The sequence below is a fragment of the Ylistrum balloti genome, unplaced genomic scaffold (assembly GCF_031769215.1).
Source record: "Ylistrum balloti isolate Yb309-2 unplaced genomic scaffold, AGI_CSIRO_Ybal_v1 Utg371930, whole genome shotgun sequence".
Lineage (NCBI taxonomy): Eukaryota > Metazoa > Mollusca > Bivalvia > Pectinida > Pectinidae > Ylistrum > Ylistrum balloti.
Genome location: NW_026782947.1, coordinates 1 through 21,507, shown reverse-complemented (window position 1 = coordinate 21,507; position 21,507 = coordinate 1). Strand labels below are relative to the sequence as shown.

The following is a 21,507-nucleotide window of genomic DNA, read 5'->3' as shown; positions in this document are numbered from 1 at the left end:
GTGTAATCAGTCACGCATGTAATCAAATTACTGGCTAAATCATTCAAAAGAGTAAGACACCAACAGGATAATAATTCAAACATTAATATATATATTATTTATGCATCTTCTGTGCGACTTTTTCAGACATTACACCTTCACCCATTACAACTGAAGGAACTTCTACAACCCCAGGTAATACTCTAACGTTTCATCATATTGTCTCAAATCATCATATTTACTGGTGCTATTCACATGTGTCTTTTATGCAATATAATCAAGCGCTACTGGAATATTTTAAAAAAAGAGCTTGGACAATTTGCTGTGGTGTCTATTTTTCTCTACCCTAAACAGTGTCTTCACACTGTCCGTAATATGTTATTATGTTATTCAGTGGTACCATGTGATAGTTTACTAATAACGTCATATTGAGATCAATCCGGTATTTTTTTTCTTAATTGAAACAGTCTACGAACGAGTCAGTGAATTGATAAGTATTCCTGACTCTTAGGTTTCCTTACACTTATTGGTGTTTGTTTCTATGATAACATGTAGATCTTTTTTGATATTCATAATCCTACAAACTTGCCTTTCTTCCCTTGTCTATCGTTGATATACATTTGCAGTGTCTCCTACACATGATATGCATGGCACTGAAGAGACAACAGCCCACGTCACTTCCGGAACAACAAAATTAACCCCAGGTTGTATACAGTATATCGACTCTACGCTTCTTCTAAACTGCTCTTCTCTTATGTCAATAGCAATCCATTTACTAAGTCAATCGGTAAATCTAGTGGAAAAGGAGAAAGAGAAGGCAGTAAGGTCACTTTCATCTCAAACACACATCAATTATAACACTTGTTTTACTGGTATTTGTTATAACTAATTATTGAATCTTAGATGAGATAATGACGTATCTTTTCAATTAATATTTTCAGTCGTACAATTGTCTGAATGCATTATAGTTCAAATTGAGGAAACTTTAAGTAGATTTCAGATTTCAGTAAATGCAAGTACCAGTGAATAACATTCTTTAGATGTGATTTTAGCTATAATCTAGAATCTTGTCGTTGACTTCTCATCCATAATAATATTCCATATCACAGAACACCATTTTTACACAGCACCATACCCATATTTGTAAATTTATATATGATAAACCCACCAGCAGCTCCTGCTACCTGGAACAACTGGGGATCATGGACAACCTGTGGAGCCACTTGTGGGAATGGGTACCACACAAGGTATAGAACATGTTTTAGGACATCTGCGAGTGACCCGGTCTGTCAGGGAGAATATGTACAGACAACGACGTGTTCTGTGACCACTTGTCCAGGTATCTCCATGACCTTATCCCTCTATATTTTCACATACCAATGCATATATATTGTTCAAATGCAACCATTACTATACAAACGAAACTGGTTGAAATGTTGTTCCCGGCAGACTTTGAAATTAAACATACTTTTTCTACAGATGTTGTTGCGCTAAACTGTATGTCAAACATGCCTTATTTTATCCATATCATTGTTGCTCTACAGTGTACGGTGTTTGGACCACTTGGTCAAGTTGGGGTGATTGTGACGTCACGTGTGGAGGAGGTACTCAGTTAAGGACAAGAGTTTGTCAGAAATCCTCGTCTTTGGACCTGGACTGTGTGGGAACATCGACACAGTCCCAGACTTGTAGCACGTGGAACTGTCCAGGTAACACGAATTTCATACAAATATATCATTATAAGGTATAGAGAATAGTAGATTATCACTTGTAGAGTGAAACAGTGTCACCTGTATCAATTATAGTATATAGTTACGTTTTAAAGAGAACGAAACATGTTGTCAGCATTTTTTTTAATTTCCGATGTTTAATAAAGCACATTGGCTACAACAGGTTTAGTGAACATATCACTTATATTTTGTACAGTATCAGTCAAGTCACTTACATAATGAAATAAACTTTAAATTCTAGATTTCTTGCATCATGAAATATCGTTTGGTTTTGATTCCCGTCTAGAACGCTGATTGTACTGCTTGTGAGTGTACTTCTAACACTGTACAGGGAATCGTACGTAACCATGTCAACGTTCCACTTGACGAGGCAACAATCGCACACGCTAGTGTTCCTTACAAGACGTTAGCAACGACCAATAAAACTGGTGGGTTTGTGTTGGTCACGACATGTGATGCTGTTGAACTTATCATCACCAGGGCTGGCTACGCTGACGTCACTGTCGCCGTTACAGAAAGCAGTGTTACGGTTCAGATGTCGCTCATAGGTACATTTTTTCCCTTTTTTGTTCCTATTTTTTACATTAAATTCCAGTCGAGAATTCACTATAAATCACTAATGGTCACAGACGCCTTCATATATTTAAACCCAATATTGTTTATTCAAGAATTGGATTTTGTAGAATGTGGATTTTAAAGAACTCCAAAGAGCATTTCCCCAAACTAAACACACTCTTCCAAAAACTGTTCCTCTATAAAAAAAGTTTGATTTGTCCGCGCTGTACACGACTTCGCTCTCTATTTATGAGAGCGTTCTAATCCAAGAAGGTAAGATATTCCCACATACTATTGGCAGCCTAAGGTAACTAGGCTTGCCGTCTCATGGTTAACCTTTATACCAGGTTGAATTTATCGAGGACATTATAAAAACAGGTCACAAAGCGTGATGATTTAAATTATCCTATTGTGAATTTTCCATTTCTGGATAGCATCACCCCTGCCTTCCCTACTTATGGTGTTTACATATCGCATTTGAGTCAATATTCGAAGAGCTGAATCATGACTTTCGTACAAGAAATCGTCAACAGACGGACAAGCTTATAACAGAGGATTTCGAAAGATGTAGTGCGATGAAAATTATGGGGAAGATTTACGGTCGTCATAGCGATCTCCTTGAAAAGTATTCTATTTCTTTGTGCGGTATGAAGCTGAATGTGTTTGATGCCCGTTAGTTTACCCGTTGGTTCCGTTGCTTTATAACTTATAACGTTTAAGGACTTGACATTAATTACTTGGATTGACCAAGATTTACATGGTGGGTGTCATCATGCGTGTGCTTTGTTATTGAGAGATATGTTAAACATATGATAAAAAAACACCTTTCATAATTCTTGCAGCGTACCCTGCCATAAGTATGAATCCAAAACCACGTGTTCGTGTCCAGGGAGAAAATGTGACGTTCTGCTGCGAAGCCTACGGCAATCCCGCCATCTCTAACTACGAATGGTACGCACATATATTTATCAAACTATATGTAATATTGTAAATACCCAGAGCCAAACTTAGTAATTTGATAGAACAGGCTGATTTTTTTTCACAAAAGTAATAACTGTTTAAAGCTCTAGTGGGTTTTTTTTCAAACCAGTATTTGCTGATAAAAGTTGTCTTTTATTGACGGTTACCCACAATTTCGGAAAACAATGTTTCAACGAACTGCTTACATTAATGTTAATTTAATTTTTGATCCTATTTTGTAACTTCAAAGGATGAAGGACGGAGTATTAATTAACGATTCAAAATACCCGGATGGATTTAACTTGACACTAAATGATGTTACCACGAGCGATAGTGGCCAGTACAAATGTCGCGCCAACAGTCCTGTTGGGGCTGTGTACTCCTCTGCAGCTCTGCTCACAGTGAAATGTAAGTCAACCTTCATAGTATGTGTTTGTTGGAGTGGCAGATTTATGTAATATATTATACCAACATTATACAAGTACTTCTATTTTGTAATATAATGCATACAGGATTTCTATTTAACTTTGCAATAGTTTCCGTGTAAATGTATTCAATAATAACTGCTACAGTATAAATATTGTTACTTTATTTCACAGCATCACGGTCTGCGTTTTGTGAGGAAGCTTACGAGGAGAAAAAAATAAGTCTTCCTTCCGATTGCGTACAGGTTGATGGCACAACTCTGTATGAAGTTGGAGGATGCGCCAAAAAGACATGCCGTGGTGACAATAATGTGGAGGGGCTATGTGGAACTGGTAAAAAATTCTGCTGCCTTCCTTCTTCCGAGGAAGAACGGACGGTCCACTGTAATGACTACAGCCTGAAGGTTATCATCATCACAGGATGTTCATGTGGAGAATGTTCGTCTACTGATATTACGATACAGGGACAGGTGACGGGGCTGAATACTGGCGTCAAATTACGCCTCGGTACAATATACGTGAATGGTTCCTCGGTTGCCAGGACTACATTTTCTGGACTTTTTTCGTTTACCGTACCTGCCGGTACGTTGAGTGTAGCAATGACTTTTGAGGACACAATCTTCAAAACCTTACTGACCACTACACGACTGATTACATTTTCGGATTCTATGGAAGGACCAGTTTACCAGCAGATTACAATGATGGAAGCTGCCCCTCCGATCACCATTTCCACAGATGTTGAAAACACAATTTCGATGGGCAATTATAGCGGAATGCCGGCCGTATCAGAGGTGATCTTACCATCGAACTCATTCGTGGACGAGTCGGGAAACCCTTATAACGGAGTGGTGAAAGCTAGAATCAACATGTTTGATCCTAGAAACCTGAGTAGTATTTCATCCGCTCCCGGAACGTTCGAATCCATCGATGCAGAGGGTGAAACACAGGATCTTCAAACATTTGGCGTTATCGTTATGGATTTTTCAGATGAATCTGGAAACAAAGTGAATATTGCTGGAAACGTTACCATCAAGCTGGACGCTGCACTTGTTGAGAGCACATATTCTGGAAATGTTACCGATGTGAAGTTGTGGGGACTGAACTCCGCGACCGGGCAATGGGAAGAGATTGGACCCACAGTCGTGGAGACATCAAAACGACGTAAGAGACAAACTGCGAAAAATTATCTCGTAGGACAAGTTCAAGTAAGTGCATTCCAGGCAATCAATTTAGACTGTTATAGAGGGTTCTCCAGATGCTACTTCAGAACCGCCGTTACGGATAAAAACAATATTCCCGTTAATGGCTACACTGTACGAGTGATGCACATGACGTATCCTGGAGAAAGGTATCCTGGCAGCAACGCAGAATATGTCACAGCGATCAAGGAATCTTCGAGCAACAGTGATGGGTGGCAATATACGTTTTGCCGTAGTGATGCGTGGGGTTATATCCAAGCATTTAAAAGTGGGAAAGAATATGAGCCAGGTATTTCCAGTCTTAGTGGACTAGCACAGTCTGCTCGTTCCCGTCTGACTTATGAAACAACAACGGACCCCCTTGCCGTAAAAACCAAATTCCTGCTATCTGGTGATGGTCCATTTAAGAAGTATGGTTCGTTAACGTCAATAAACATGTTTAATTTCTACCAACGTTCAACTTCGAACTTCGCCGATTTTACTCTCTTGAATATCGATCCAATTGAAGCCTATGAACGTTCCTCAAACACAGATGACATCGGACCGAAGTTGTGGTATCCACACAAAAAAACTCTCGACATGTCTGATTTCACAATCTGTATGATAAAAATAGAAGTAACTGGCTCATCTGCAAATCTTTCTTTTTCAGTCAGAAGTAAGGCAGGCACAAATAGCGGAATAGAAGATACAGTCTTGGGAATTCGTCAGGAATATGTGGAGAACAGTGGAGCTTGTATAGAGTACAAATGCAGTGGCAAGTTTCCGTTATTCAAAAACCTTATTTCATCAACTGGATCTCAAAGTCAACACGATTATACCAAAGTAACAATAACCCCAGTAGGACGATTATGTACTGTGTCATGGGAAGGCGAAATCAAATCACATGATATTAATACTGGATCAAGCAACATCGGAACCGTATCTCCTGAATGGTTTATTCCCGACACAGAAGAACATGGGATCTACATATATGAGCAAACACTAATGTATGGTGCCGTGGATTGGGAAAATGCAAGGGAGACAACTCGGAACATGTGCAAGAAAGGCGTCAAAAGTCCGTCAGATGAAACCAACCCCAGCATGAATGCTGCCGTTGACCCTGCTCTCAGGTTTACGTGTATCTAAGTTAACAATCGTTGGTTAAACTCGGATAAAATCTAAACTGATCATCAAAAAACACTGCAAAATGAACTTGAACATGATGAAATGTAAAGTATATAACAATGTTATTCTCACTACGTAATGCTTGGGTGTGTTACGTCAATTTCTCTAAATCAAGTTTTTCATTAAAACAAGACAATGCGTCATCACAGACGCACATTGAACTGTCCAACTTGTCAGATCACTGTAGAGACCAGATTACTTAAAGGCCTGAGCGTACTTTTTCAAAACCATTGACTTTCATCTATGGATGAACAATTTGAGTACTTCATTTCTTGTGAGAATTCTTGTACAAACAGTCTCAAGATCATCATTTCAAAACAACTTTCGTTTCCATTTCCATAGCCATTTAGTTATAAACCTCACCTTCGATATATATTTTCATTTTCCTGTAGTTTCCAGATATGATAGCCGGGAACCACTTGTTTTTTTTAGGATTTCGTTATCATCATGAACAGCGATTCATATTACTTCTATCGCCCTACAGTTCAGGTAAAACACGCTGAGAAAAAGGCAGAAGTCAACCATCATAGTTAGTGAAATAACGACGATCAATCAGTTTGTAGAAAGGAGTTTGACAAATAACAAATGGTTTCCTACGTCAATCAGTTTGTAGAAAGGAGTTAGACAAATAACAAATGGTTTCCTACGTCAATCAGTTTGTAGGAAGGAGTTAGACAAATAAGAAATGGTTTCCTCCGTCAATTAGTTTGTAGAAAGGAGTTAGACAAATAACAAATGGTTTCCTCCGTCGATCAGTTTGTAGAAAGGAGTTAGACAAAGAACAAATGGTTTCCTCCGTCGATCAGTTTGTAGAAAGGAGTTAGACAAATAACAAATGGTTTCCTCCGTCAGTCAGTTTGTAGAAAGGAGTTAGACAAATAAGAAATGGGTTTCTTCATCAATCAATAAATTTGTTAACAAATAATGCATCATGTACCAAAACATGAGAGATTTGACAGAGATGTTCACAGTGTTTTTTCCCCACCTTATTTCATTCTTGTTTTGCGTTAGATATTTTTATTAAATAAAACAAGAAACTACCAGAGTTTGTTTTATCTTGTCTTGTTATCATGTTAGCTGACAGTGTAACGTGCAGGTTACTTACATTACTTTGAAAGAAATATGTCAAAACTGTTAAAAAAGGTTCTTGTACTGGTTCAGTTGTCAATATACAATAATTGATAGTCGCGTTTGACTTTGTAACACTATTATACTCGTGTACTTCACACTTTAAAACGAGAGACCCAAGAACCTTAACGGTCACCTGAGTTACAATGCTTCATTTATGACGCCCTAGAAATGATTTAGAAAAATAAGATAACGCTTTAACTATATTGTACACAGCTAATGTAAACTGTAAATATACTGTGCCCCATACTAAGGCTTCTTAGTCTGAATTAAAAGAAGTAACAAATAGAATTGATGGTTTTCTTGTAAACTCTTCCATCTATGAACAGTAATTAATAAAGGAAAATGGATTTTGTAAAAGTTAAGATATAAAAATGTTATTTCCCTATATAAACCAGGAGACACCCCCTCCCCACCCGCCAAGGGGAAATGCGAGATCCTGTGGTCATTATATTTTAGTAAAGCACTCACATACTTGACGAGGGTTTGATTCTTCTATATCTGTCCATCAGTCACTGGGGGTACAGTCACATCAGACTGTCATCTCATACAAATAATAGTTTCAACTATTTCTGATTGAGAATAAAGAAATAATGTTTAGAAATGTAATCATCTATAAGACTTTAGTCGACTTTATCCCTTCCCTAGCGGAAATGTGAGACACTGAGATAACGAACTTAAGCATCTGAAGGCCTTTCAATCCATGAAGAGTAATTGATACTGCCTGAACCGGGAATTGAGAAGATTTTTGAAGTTTCGATCAATTTGACCATTACTGGACCCGCCCCTCATGCCCATGGGGGATGGGAGCTATATTCAGTGCGCCTGTACAAAAGGCGATAGCAATAGGTCACAGAAAATACAGATATTTGAAATTAAGAAGATGTATTTCATTATGGGTCTATTGCACCTTGATTTTGATACGTCTTTTCACCAATTTTTTTATTTCACTCATCTGCCTCTATATTATCAACACATAGGGCCTTGAACATCACTGACAAGACCCTGAAGGACAAAACATCTGTATAATTAGTTTAAAACACACCAATTGGTATCAGGAAGTTACATACTAAGTATTTCGAAGTGCTTTCTTCATTTTGCTAGCATGAGTTAATCCGGCCCGACAGCGATTTCATTTCATTTTATCTTTTCATTCTCTCACAGAATTTGTTTCGCATATTTAATTTTCAGAAAGAGTAGATTGTTTCGCCTATTTAATCTTCAGAAAGAGCAGTTTGTTTTGCTCACTCAATCCTCAGAAAAAGTAGTTTGTTTCGCTTTTTTTATTATAAGAAATAGTAGTGTGTAAGGTTTCAGCCAACAGGGCAAGTTCCTACTTCATGCTCCAGAAAAATACAAATTTTTAAATGAAACAACATTTTTAAGTAACCAAAAACCAACATTCGTTTTTCATCTAATATTTTCGCCTGTGTTTTGAACTTTGGCAATGCTCTTTTTAACGAAATCATAATAGAACATTTCTCTAAGATTTCCATTCCGATATTTAAACACTACACATTTGACAGGTGGCTCTTCAGAAAATTCTTCTTCGGTTTCCGTCTTAACTTGACGGAGAGACAATACTTGATTGTCAGCTTGATGGAGAGACAAATCCCTTGTCAGCTTCATGAAAACAATGTTCCCTAGTCAGCTGGATAGAGAGACAAATCCCTTGTCAGCTTCATGGAGACAATATTCACTAGCCAGCTTGATAGAGAGACGAACGATACTCCCTAGTCAGCATGATGGAGAGACAATATTCCCAATCAACTTGATGGAGAGACAATATTCCCAATCAACTTGATGGAGAGACAATATTCCCGGTCAACTTGATGGAGAGACAATATTCCCAATCAACTTGATGGAGAGACAATATTCCCAATCAACTTGATGGAGAGACAATATTCCCGGTCAACTTGATGGAGAGACAATATTCCCAATCAACTTGATGGAGAGACAATATTCCCAATCAACTTGATGGAGAGACAATATTCCCGGTCAACTTGATGGAGATACAATATTCCCCGTCAGCTTAATGGAGAGAAAATACTTGCTTGTAAGCTTGACAGAGAGACAATAATTCCCTTGTCGGCTTCACGGAGACACCATTCTCTAATTCACTTGGAGACAAAATTCTATAGTCAGCTTAGTGGAAACAATACTCCCTTAACAGTTTAATGGAAACAATGCTCCCTGACATGCTTTACAAGTTAAAAATATGGAACCTGCTTGGAAGAGAGCTGATACTGCCATCTTGATGGCTTTGGCCACACAATGGCACTAGTTCAATGGCCTCTTGGGTTAAGTTGACCATTATGTTGGTATCATGCATATTTATTGGTAAAAACAAAACACTGACTTTGATTCCATGTTTAATAAATGCTTTTGAATTTACTAGGAATGACATTTGATGGTGTCGTTGATTTTTTTAATCAAAAAAAAATTGTAATTCTTTATTAATGAATATGACATAAAAATGACACAATGAGCATGTATATATACATAATGGTAAATATTAAATAGGTTAAAAATTTGAAGGGGTCTACCAATCCATTTACAAATCACTGAAAAGTGAATTTCTTCGAGGAAATGTATCCTTGACTGGATGAGACAAAATCAGGACTTTCTTTCAACGATAAAGCATGACAATGACAATTGTAGGTCAAAGGAAATTAATCGTCAGTTTCTCAGACAATACTGATTATTTTTAAACTTTACTGATCATCATAAATAATCACCATGACAACTATTTTTCTTCCACTGTAGATTTTTTTGTAACTTGTTTCCATCAGATAATTTATGATTTCGGAGTAATACTTTTGAGATTAAAATAAACACACGTATCCCTTAGAACATTTAGGTAACAATTCACCCATTCATGTCATTGCAAATTACAGTGGTGTAATCCCACTGATACAAACAAAAGGTTTTGGTGTGTGTGTGTGTGTGTGTGTGTGTGTGTGTGTGTGTGTGTGTGTGTGTGTGTGTGTGTGTGTGTGTGAGTGGTGGTAGTAGTGGTGGGGTGGGGAGGCGGGAAATTAAAATGAATATTTGCAAACTGCAATTTTTGTTTGCCTTTGTTTGGTTTTGATTTTTAAAATGATGGTCTGTGAATCTGAAGACTTTTGGTAGTAATAGGTTAAGACAACAAGACAACCAATGGGCCTGCAGCACTCATCTGCTATATACCAGCCAAACATCATGTCTCATGAGGAGAAGTAGTTTCAAGTTTTTTTTAAACAATTCTGACCCCTGTGGCCTTGAATACAAGTCAAGGTCATTTCTTGTCCAAAGGGCCAGTTGAGCTAAAAATAAACAATATGATGGTCTGAGAATCTGCAGACTTTTTGAATAGGTAAAGATGCATGCATAAATAGACAACATGATGATATATGTTGATGAACATGTACTATGGAGCCTGAATGAATCAAGTGAATCCTGTAGACAAAATATCTACCACATAAAATCTAACGAACATTGTTTAAAAGTGGTTTCTTTGCCTGAATTCTGATTCAAGACAAATTTCATATTTGCAGCGTTTTACCTGGGACCTCTTCTGTGGGTCCCATTCCCAATTCGATTTATTTCATAATATGGCCGAATTCCCAAAATATATAGTTTACTACTTATGATTTCTACTAGAGCTTTTCCTTTAAGCAGGCTGTCAACCAAGTCTCCTTCAAAATATAGCAGGAATATGGGAATATTTTTTCCAACAAATATAGGTTTTTTTCTAGTGCTTAGGCAAAATATAAGAGTTCTCCAAATGAAAATCATTTCATTCAAAGGCATTTATACTAACAATTCTTCTGCATAGCTCATCAACATCATCATCATCATCATCTCAATGGGCACCTAAAAGGCCAATATCCTTTTGTACTGCCTTGCAAGTGCCCATACAAATAATAAAGAGATGCACTGAGTCATTTTCTGGTGGCTGGTGATGCTGTTAAAGACTAAAAACTAAAATACTGAAGCCAAAATGCAGTATTAAAGAAATATTTACAATCTCACATTTATCGGCGATAAATTTCCTGAAAAATATAAGAATATTTTTTTAAAAAATAGGAAAATAAAGGAAATAAAGGAGATCTTTCAAAATATAAGTTTTGAACCAAAATATAGGAAAATATAGGAATCGGTTGACAGCCTGCTAATGATTGCCAAAAAGCCCTGCTGTTTTTGTGTCAAAGATGATCAAATTATTTTAGAGTATTTTATAAAGTAAAACTCTGTGAATTACATGGTAATATTAATGTACTTCTCCTGGTGATACATTTTACATGTACATCAGAATTATCAGGATCATTACCCACAGATTAACACAAGTTAAAATCAATCATTATTGACTTTTTCCATATCTTTTTTAAAGACCCCCAAAAGCATACAGCTATAATTTTGACGGATGGAACAAAGCGCTCTAATGCATTCAGGACTATGCATATTTATGAAGCTTTATGGTTATTTATGAAGGTTTATGAATATTCAAGGAGACTTATGGATATGTAGAATTGTACAGACTACATAAATATGATTAACATGTAAATGAAATTCGTGCAATTATAAAATAACAAACCTTTTAAAATCAATCTGTGTATCTAGAAGGACAAGAAAATTGACAAAGGTAACAGTACAACATTTACATGATACACCAAAGTTTGATCGTATGAAACATTTATTTTCTTAAATGATGATACCATTTCAACAATCTCCATCACACAACCTTTGAAATAAAGCTTTGTTTACTTTTTTAGCATAAAAAAGACCAATTTATGTTTATCTTTAGAAACAAATCTTATATAAGCATTGAATTGCTTCCAGTTGGCATTTATAGACCAGACAATTTCCAATGCCGTTCTCAAACTTTGTTCATGAGCCCTTAAAGAAAAATTGACCCTTAGACTGTTTGTATGCACTCTTATAACATTATAACTTCACGTCATTTTTTTTTTAAGATCAGTCAATTTTTAACAAAAATCCACATCCTTTCCTTATTCCTATGATGAACTAAAACTTCTGCATTAAGATTTAATGAATGATTACAATGGGCAGGTTTCTGTCAGTGACTATAAAAATCATTTGACTCCCATGAAATCCATGAATGATGATTACATATGATTACCATTAGTAACCATGGAAGAACTGGTTACAATGTTTATTATCAGTAATGATGGTGTCGGTGATGGTACAATATTTACATTTGTGGTGCACCGGTAATCTATGGAACAAGAATGTCTTTACAAACAATAACAACAAATTAAACATGATATACGCACCAAGAGTTAAATGTCAGAATCTAACAAAGTTTTCAAGTCAGTACTGGTCATCATTAAGTACCTTATAATGTGGCTGTTTTATTCCCTAACAAATCTCAACTCTATGTGATTTCTATACATAGCATCTAGTCAATATTGTTGAAAGAGATCTTTCAGAATCTCAACACCGATGTTTCAAAGATCTTAAAGCATCTCGTCACTATAGTTACAAAGGTCTTATAGCATCTCATCACTATAGTTACAAAGATCTTATAGCATCTTGTCATTATAGTTACAAAGATCTTACAACATCATGTCACTATAGTTACAAAGGTCTTATAGCATCTCCTCATTATAGTTACAAAGGTCTTATAGCATCTTGTCTCAGTAACAAAGACATTACAGTATCTCTTCAATACTGTTAGAGATCTTACAGAATTTCTACACTAATGTTTAAAATATTGTTCAGCATCTCGTCACATCTTGTGGTTTAACTCCTTTCAGAATTCTATATTGCCCACACAGAAAACATAACCCTTTTGTCTATTACATATTCTACTCTTTCTGTAGAGATCAATGATTTGTTGGTCTATTTCTTAGGTAAGAGCAGCTTACTTGGCACAGCAATTCATTTTCCAGTGGCATAATATATTCAAGTCTTTCTCAAGAAAAGCATGGAAAGGAATTACAAACTCTAGGTTGAAGATTTTTGAAATTCAGCACTTGGTTTGGACATTGAAATTTTTTTCCCTTTTCCACATTGAACATCAGGGTTGAACACTTCTCACTGGAAACCAACTTCTGTCACATTTTAGAATGAGCTATGGCAGTAACCTGCATTTGTTTAAAATGCTGGATATTTTCCTCAGTGAAATAATCATTGTGTGGTAGTCCAGGAAACAAGTGGTGGCAATGTGATAAATAAAAACTGCTATGAGAGTCTAGCCTAGGAAGAAGCCACGTGGCCGTACTTCGCTGCTAAGTGGCATTGTCTGTAGAACTTCGTCCAGGAGTTGTAGTGGGCGGTGGAGTTGAACTTCAATCCAACATGGAGTCTCCTTAATACTGTGACGGGGATAGTCTGGTCCCCAGCCCTTAACAAAACTCAGACGTAGAATACAAAGTCGTCTTAAATCATCTACACCAATACCAGCAGCCGCACTAAGACCTGAAAATGGAATATACAGGTAAGGAACGATATAACTTAGTAACACAGCAACACAATGTGTATTTAAGGTTTTACAAAAATCAACAAATAAGTTATTCTGCAATCTGTTCATTCTGAACCCTCATTGTCTGCCAAGATCATACTTATACTATCCTCCTGGTTATCCTGAGATAATTTCTAAATTACATGCACAGTGCTCCTTTTTTGCACTGACCAATCAGAATCAGCGATACAAAAAATCTTCCAAACCTGATGTGGACTGAAACTTGCTCTCTTGACATGTCAAAGCTCTATCATAATAAAATGTTGTAAGAAATATATGATCATATTTACTTCTGAAGTGAACAGGTAAAAGCACATGTGATCAATAATACTTCTCTGTGTAGATAGTATATTGTTAGGTAAACTGTTGAAATTTGGAACAGAAAATATAAGTGTTCTCGGCAGATGATATCAAAAATTTGCATTGATGTTAAAAATGGACAAAAGAAAAGCACAGATTTTGATATAGATATATATACATTTCTTAAACAAAAGATCAGAGACAAAACATTTCAGACGTTTTAAAGCAAGTTTCCTTTTTATTAGTTCTGTATAATTTAATTTGTGTTGGTAATCAGAATACCTTAGTACCAACAAAATGATTGGTCAGCTCACTTCAGGAAAAATGAGAATTTCAATAAAATCATACATGTTCATCCAAATATAAATATATATGTATGTCCATGTTAATTTATCATGCATTTATTTTTGATCTGAAAATTATATCTTCCTTATGCAATAATTAAGGGCAGATCCCATTGGACACTCAATTCAATATCTTTCATTTTTCTTTCTGTTATACATGGACCTGTTATTTGTTAGCGCCTTGGGTTATAAATTCAGCTAAATGGGTATGTTGTGCGACGGTGAGCATGACAGTCAGAGAAGATTAGGGGTCACACCAAACTTTGACATTAAAAAGTTAATTGGAATTGTGAATTCACCTGGATAAGAACGCTAGAAGATCAGATGTCACCTTTATTACAGTATAACAGAGGCTCACCCTTCACAAGTACCGCAGACTTTGATATAGACTTATATCTAAGTCCGCACCAGCAGATCAAAACATTCTTACATGAGTTACGAGAGAGAATATGACTTAATAAACACATTTTGAAATCAACCAATCACTTTCATGATAACAGGTCACAGTATTCTATAACAGCCGTCTACCGATATAAAAGAATTTTGAGAATTAATGATACATTTTCAAATATAAATATGAAAGGAAAACCATATTAAAAGTTTCCGTGAAAAAGTATCGTCACCTTACTTGGTTTTGATAACATTTCCATATCCTACTTAAGTATATATCCAGCTATGTATCTATAGTATATATATCTGCACGATGAATCCTTGGTCTAAGTCTCATTAAAAAGATGTTTCAACGTCCATTACTGACGAGCACACTTCTTTTTATTCAGATGAACCATAAAACATCCTTCGTATGATATAATAATGAACGACTTGTAAAGGATGTCATGTGATTTAATATAGTTCTATGAATTGAATACTACCATTGATAACTTCAGGTATCTGCACATTACTACACAGTCACTGTTTGATAAAAACTGAAGCGTTAAGACTGTTCAAATCCATCTATGTATATTGTTATATATTAATGATTAATTAGAAAATCAACACCTTGTCAAATTTAATTAGAGAATATTAATGCAGAAACTTATAATGATGTATGTTCTCGGCTATTATCTCAAACAGAACGGTGTATGTAAGGTGAGTTCTGATTGGTGTAAACCTATCTGTTCCCAATTTCTACCCAGAAAACAATTTTCTCAAAACTTTGTAACATAAAGCACAAATTGGCTGAGAGAGGTCACATGACTGAGCCTTGACCCAGAAAAAACTGGCAGGATACATCAGAGGTACTGACAGAGTGAAAACAAAGGGCAATAACTCAGGGAGATCAGAATGTAATCTGTTATACTTCTCACAATTAAAAAGTATCTAAAGCTAGGAAAAGAGTAGCTGGGAATAATAGGAAGAAAAATATTTAAAACATTAATCTACGTCAAGACTAAACTTCTTATCAGACTGAGACCTAAGGTTCATATACAAGATAATGAATTCTCCCACTCTTTAGCTTACCAGAGTCATGATAATACAGGGTCAATGGGAAGCAAATCTGTGAAGGGGTTAACATGATATGGCAATGATTTTAAATGGGATAACACAGGATGAAATTTCATGTGTGACTTGGCAGGACCAACAGATGTTGTTAACATCCCCCCATCATCAATAACACATTGTGGTACAAATCACATAATTAAGCTTAATGTAATGCAATAAATGTAACACCGGTCATGTCCTATAATACCACTGACTTACCAACAGCAGGGGCAATACCCCCAACAGAGGCTGGTCCAGGAACGTTTCCTGCCACAGCGGCAGCTTGAGCTGCAGCTGCAGCTTGTGCAGTGGCCGCTTGTTGCTGCATCTGTCGGTGGCATTGTCTTATGTCAAATACCTGCAGAAAAAAATTACAAGGGAATATTATGACGAACCCTTCACAGTGGAATACATAAGGATTAACAATGGAATCTATATAATTAGCAGAATCATCATTATTAGGGGAATGCATTCCAATTCACATATGTTAAGTGTGTTTATCAAAACAGTAACCAAGGATACAGCTGAACACAAGGAATAATACAATTCAATATGCACCAGTAGTAGAAAGTCATGTGATGTTATGACACATCTTCTGATTGGTAAGTATACATGTTAATACAGATATCATAACCAGGTAATCATTCCCTGTGCCATCTTCATTCTGTTTCCTTTATCTGACTATATCTCACCTTTATGTATGCACTTGGGTATATTTTGTGCACAGCATCACCTGGAGCACGCCCTGCCTCTCTATCGAGGTAGTAACTCTGGACAAAGACGCTGTGGTCACTGACACAGCGTATCCAAACATCACCTTCCCCTCGGTAGTCTAACTGTACTCCCTTTCCTATGTGTAACCTAAAGCAAACCATAGTCTTATCAATTCATCAAAACAGTCAAAACTTTTTATCTCCAAATTTGAGAGACCACGGAAAATATTTGGACTCCAAATTTTGACTTAAACAAAGTATCTGAATAAGGTTGACAATATCAGTTTTCTGATGTTGAATAGGGTACCAGCTACAATTTCACAATGTAACAGTAAATGATCAGTTTTTACCTCTTAAAGAGAACTTTTACAAGCACCAGACTGAACAAATCTTGCACAGATATAGACTCTTTCAACAAAAAATGCTTTTAGCACTGCATTGTCCAAGCAAAGTATAAAGTCTTTTAACAAACAAGCACACATATTAGTTTCTCAAAATTTTGGGGATCAGATTCACTGAAATGTTTGTACTGGATAGGCTGTTTAGCTGTTATCATTCCTTAAGATGTACACCACAAGCTTGTGTATTCCCGCTACTTGTTTAACACACTGGTAATTCATTGCTATAGGATAGTGATACTAATTAAGAAGCAAGCATTTATTTGAATAATTAAGCTGGTAATTAATTGTCAGAGACCAAATGTTGTGTGTACATACACTGATAAGCCATAATGAGCCATGCCTTACGCACAGATGATATTTGACTCTATGTATGTATTGACTGATTTCTTCGAAAGACGCCTCACTGCTTAGACATTAATTAATTTTAAGACAACAAATGATTTTTTCTATGACTTTACTATTGAAGAGACTGAAACATCGCTTCAACTCAACAAGATTCGACTCGATGAAATTCAAGTCATCCAAACTAAAATTACAAAGATAAAGAAGGAAAATAATCAGGATTTGGAAATTATTTTGACTCAAACAAAAAATTTTGACTCGAGCAAGATTCAACTGCATTTCATTATCTACAACATGAATAGGCAATATATCACACACAAAATCTGATGCCTATGTAATGTTAATATTATATTTTCCATAATCTTCATAAGGACAGCAGCAGAATACATCTTTTTCTTTAAATAACAAGAATATTGAATAATTTTAAGACTAGCTGATTTTCAAAATAGTCTTAATTTCAAGATATGCCGAGATGCAAATTGAATGCTGTATATTTTCAAGATTGTTATACATTAAAGATTTCCCCAAGAGTTTGAAAGATGTTACAATGAAAGTAAGATTAAAACAAACAAGAGGCCTTGTGACCTTGACGCTCACCTGAGATAAGCAATATTGAGTATAAAGGTTAAAGGTTAAGTAGCTTTCAAGTGTCATGAAAAAGAAATTGTGACATTGATGAGAGTAAGCCAGAGTCAATACATGCATACCATTAAAACTGTCATCCTATACTAGTAAATCTTATTCCAGTTGGAAATAACAAAATTATGCTCAAAAATGAATTTTTTCTATAAAAATTATAGTCAGGTTAACCTCCCTTCAGGACGAAATGTGTCAGCCATTTTGGTAATTAAAGCACCTTAAGAAGCTTCCATCCTAGAAGAGCATTTGATTTGATCATACCTCGGTGTTGAGAAGATTTTAAAAATTTAAGTCAATTTGATCCCTTTTGGCCCTGCCTAACTGGCCCTGCCTAACAGCACCTGGGGGTCAGTCAGGATCAACCTATTCATGTTTTCATCTAAAAAGTTCACCATTCTATTTCATAACAAGCTGCCACCTTTCTGTGGCTCATTGATGTTCAGTAACTCACCTTGCTCTTTCACTTGCCTCCGTTCGGTGGACATTAGACAACTGTCCGAGACAGAAGCGGTCCAAACTGGAGGGGTCAGTATAACCATCAACAGTTACTGTAGAACAACTATATGGCACCTTGAAAGTCTCGCCCACCTGTTGGTCCAGCTCAAAATATGTAATGGTGCACCAGAACTCAGGAGCTGTTGGAATCAAAATCACAAAATATGTCATCGTATATTGCACATTTAGGTCACAATCATAATATAAGTCATGGTATATTGAACATTTAGGTCAAAAACATAAAATTGGTCATGGCATATTAAACAATCAGGTCAAAATCACAAAATATGTCATGGTGTATTGAATATCTAGGTCACTATCACAAAATATTTCACAAATTATTGAAAACTGAATCTGTAAAATCATGAAAGACATCAACATGATCATGTCTTAATCAAAGCGGTCACAAGCGTAATATTGTAATATTAAATATTTTTAGTCGAGCCAAGTTAATAAAAATGTAATACATAGAGCCACTGATATTATGATGACATAGTGTCAGTAAAGACAGTGCAAAATCAAACACTAGGAATAATTTTCAAAATGATTCAAAATATCAAACAATGGGCCTACAGCACTCACCTGGTATATATCTACCTGTTTAATATCATGCCTCTAGGCCTTGAAGTTCATGAGATGAGTCATTTAAAGGTTTTAACAAATTTGACCCCTTTGACTTTGAATTTTATTCAAGATCATTTCTTTTCAAAAACTTTTTCAAGCTTCATCCTTGGAATATACCAGCCAACTATTATTTCTTTAGGATTTTTAGTTCAAGAGAAGAAGTTGTTAAAATGTTCTAACAAATTTGCCTCCTGTGAAATGACCTTGAATATCAGTCAAGGTCACTTGTTTTTGCAAACTTTGTCGGGCTTCATCTTAGGTACATACCAGCCAAATAATTATTCCTCTAGTTCTTTTGTTCATGAGAAGAAGTCATATAAATATTTTAAGAAATTTGATCTTTTCGGGTCAGATGAGCTAAAAATGTATGTTACACACAAGGATATCAATGTAGAACACAAATTCTTGTTTACAGCTAAATGTTAAGAAAACAAAAATAGAATTCTCATGAACTTGCCAAAATATCGTGACAACCGTAAAATATTAGACCTGAGAAACTAAACTTACGTTGCTGATTGGTTAGCGGAGGAAGAGGTATGTTGTCCGATGTCTGTAAATGATTGTTGTTCCCTAAAACAAACAAAATATGGATGCAAATGTGTGAAATAGCTAGAGACAAAAACTACTGCAGTACTACAAAAAGAGATCCAAGAGCAATCACCGCACTCATCTTTACCTACCAAATCCAAAATGGTCGCCTGGAAACCATTTTGTTTCTTCTGATTAGTCCCAAGTGAAAAGGGCACAAGTAGATACCAAAAGAAACATACATACGAAATTTGAGAGATCCATTCAGTACATCTTAAGAAATAGGGATAACAATCTCTACTAGGCAAAATCCAAGATGGCTGCCTGTCTGCCATTTTGTCTTCCTGGTCATTCCCAAATTCAAACAGGCACAACTAGTGACCAAGAAGAGCATGATAAAGATCTATGGGGTAATTCTCAAGAAGCAGCTATAACAATATTTTAAAGTCAAAATTCAAGATGGATTCCTGTAGGTCACTTTTTTTTTTAATCAGTACCAAAATCTAACTGGCACAACTAGAGATCGAGAGGAACCTACATTGGAAATTTGAGAAGGATTCATGTAATAGTGATAACAAACTTCATTGAAAAAATCCGAGATGGCCACCTGTTAGCCATTTTTGTTGTGATCTTTCCCAACATCAAACAGGCTCAACTAGGGACCAAAGGGAACCTACATATGAAATCTGAGAAATAGCCATAAAAAATAGCGATAACAAAAATTGGTTATGGACAGACAGGCGGACGGACCATGTACAATGGATGTAGGGCGATTTGAATAGCCAACCATCCGATGATGGTGGACTAAATATCTAAAGTGATATTAATAAATGAATATAACGTTACAAAATTATTAACTGTTTGGTAGCAACAACTGTGAGAACAAAACTAGGTGTAAAATGTACAGTTCTTAATCACATCAATGTATTGTGCAGCGTGTTATCACATAACTTGGTGGTAAAAAAGGGAATGAATTAATTAATGACAATTACTCGTTAGCAATATCAGACATCCAAACAAATAATTCATATCATTAATCTGAATCAAAGTATTCAACCTGGATTGGGGTCAAAGGTTAAAAAGTACATCAAAGTGATCTACTTTTGATACTAACTCCTCACATAGTTTGGACCTAATTAAGGGGCTACTTTGACAATAAGTATAGAAAATTGTGCCCACATAATGTAATTCAAAGGTCAAAATATAGGTAAATGTCACCTAGGTTGACCCAGACAATGCGCATAAAGTTACAGTGATAAACAGTGAAGGCAATAGAGCCTTGACATGAGAAGGAAGGAAGAATGGAGAGAAACAATGCAGATGTTATTGTTACAATTTCCTGGTGGAAAATGAATCAATCCTGAAAAACTATTATCAACAGACTTAATATTATTCCTGAACAATGTCACATGAATAGTTCTAATTTTAAACAAAAATCCTAATGCATACTAACTATAAAATTCCAGAAAAAGGTCAGTGGAAATATGGATAAAAAGGTCAGTGGAAATATGGATAAAAAGGTCAGTGGAAATATGGATTGCTCACATGATTTGTATGTGTGTTTTAGAGTGTTTGTGAATTTAGCTATACTTACACATTTGTTGGTCCTGTGTTTGTGTGTAGGTAGATGTACTTACAGAACTGTGGGTCCTGTGTTTGTGTGTAGGTAGATGTACTTACACATTTGTTGGTCCTGTGTTTGTGTGTAGGTAGATGTACTTACAGAACTGTGGGTCCTGTGTTTGTGTGTAGGTAGATGTACTTACACATTTGTTGGTCCTGTGTTTGTGTGTAGGTAGCTGTACTTACACATTTGTTGGTCCTGTGTTTGTGTGTAGGTAGATGTACTTACAGAACTGTGGGTCCTGTGTTTGTGTGTAGGTAGATGTACTTACAGAACTGTGGGTCCTGTGTTTGTGTGTAGGTAGATGTACTTACAGAACTGTGGGTCCTGTGTTTGTGTAGGTAGATATACTTACAGAACTGTGGGTCCTGTGTTTGTGTGTAGGTAGATGTACTTACAGAACTGTGGG

At 36.0% G+C, this 21,507-nt stretch overlaps 2 protein-coding genes across 2 annotated transcripts; one reads left to right on the top strand and one right to left on the bottom strand.

The window, feature by feature from the left end:
• Positions 1-1,487: 1,487 nt before the first annotated feature.
• LOC132563937 (cartilage intermediate layer protein 1-like) lies at positions 1,488-5,973 on the top strand. The gene is made up of 5 exons (XM_060228694.1): positions 1,488-1,583; positions 2,041-2,257; positions 3,107-3,215; positions 3,475-3,632; positions 3,824-5,973. Exons 1-5 carry the CDS (start codon positions 1,488-1,490, stop codon positions 5,971-5,973), a joined length of 2,730 nt encoding a protein of 909 aa, XP_060084677.1.
• Positions 5,974-10,073: 4,100 nt separating this feature from the next.
• LOC132563935 (mothers against decapentaplegic homolog 4-like) lies at positions 10,074-21,167 on the bottom strand (the record flags this gene model as incomplete). Its single annotated transcript, XM_060228689.1, has 6 exons — positions 10,074-13,563; positions 15,952-16,090; positions 16,425-16,593; positions 18,279-18,462; positions 19,454-19,516; positions 21,112-21,167. Coding segments are annotated over 6 exons (838 nt in total), but the record flags the coding sequence as incomplete, so codon positions are not given.
• Between the last annotated feature and the right edge of the window lie 340 nt (positions 21,168-21,507).

Excerpts from the sequence above, each read along its gene's own strand:
- LOC132563937 (XM_060228694.1), top strand. The coding sequence starts at position 1,488 with ATGCCTTATTTTATCCATATCATTGTTGCTCTACAGTGTACGGTGTTT. Across the intron at positions 1,584-2,040 it reads TGACGTCACGTGTGGAGGAG|GGAATCGTACGTAACCATGT; the intron begins GTACTCAGTTAA and ends AACACTGTACAG. Across the intron at positions 3,216-3,474 it reads GCCATCTCTAACTACGAATG|GATGAAGGACGGAGTATTAA; the intron begins GTACGCACATAT and ends GTAACTTCAAAG.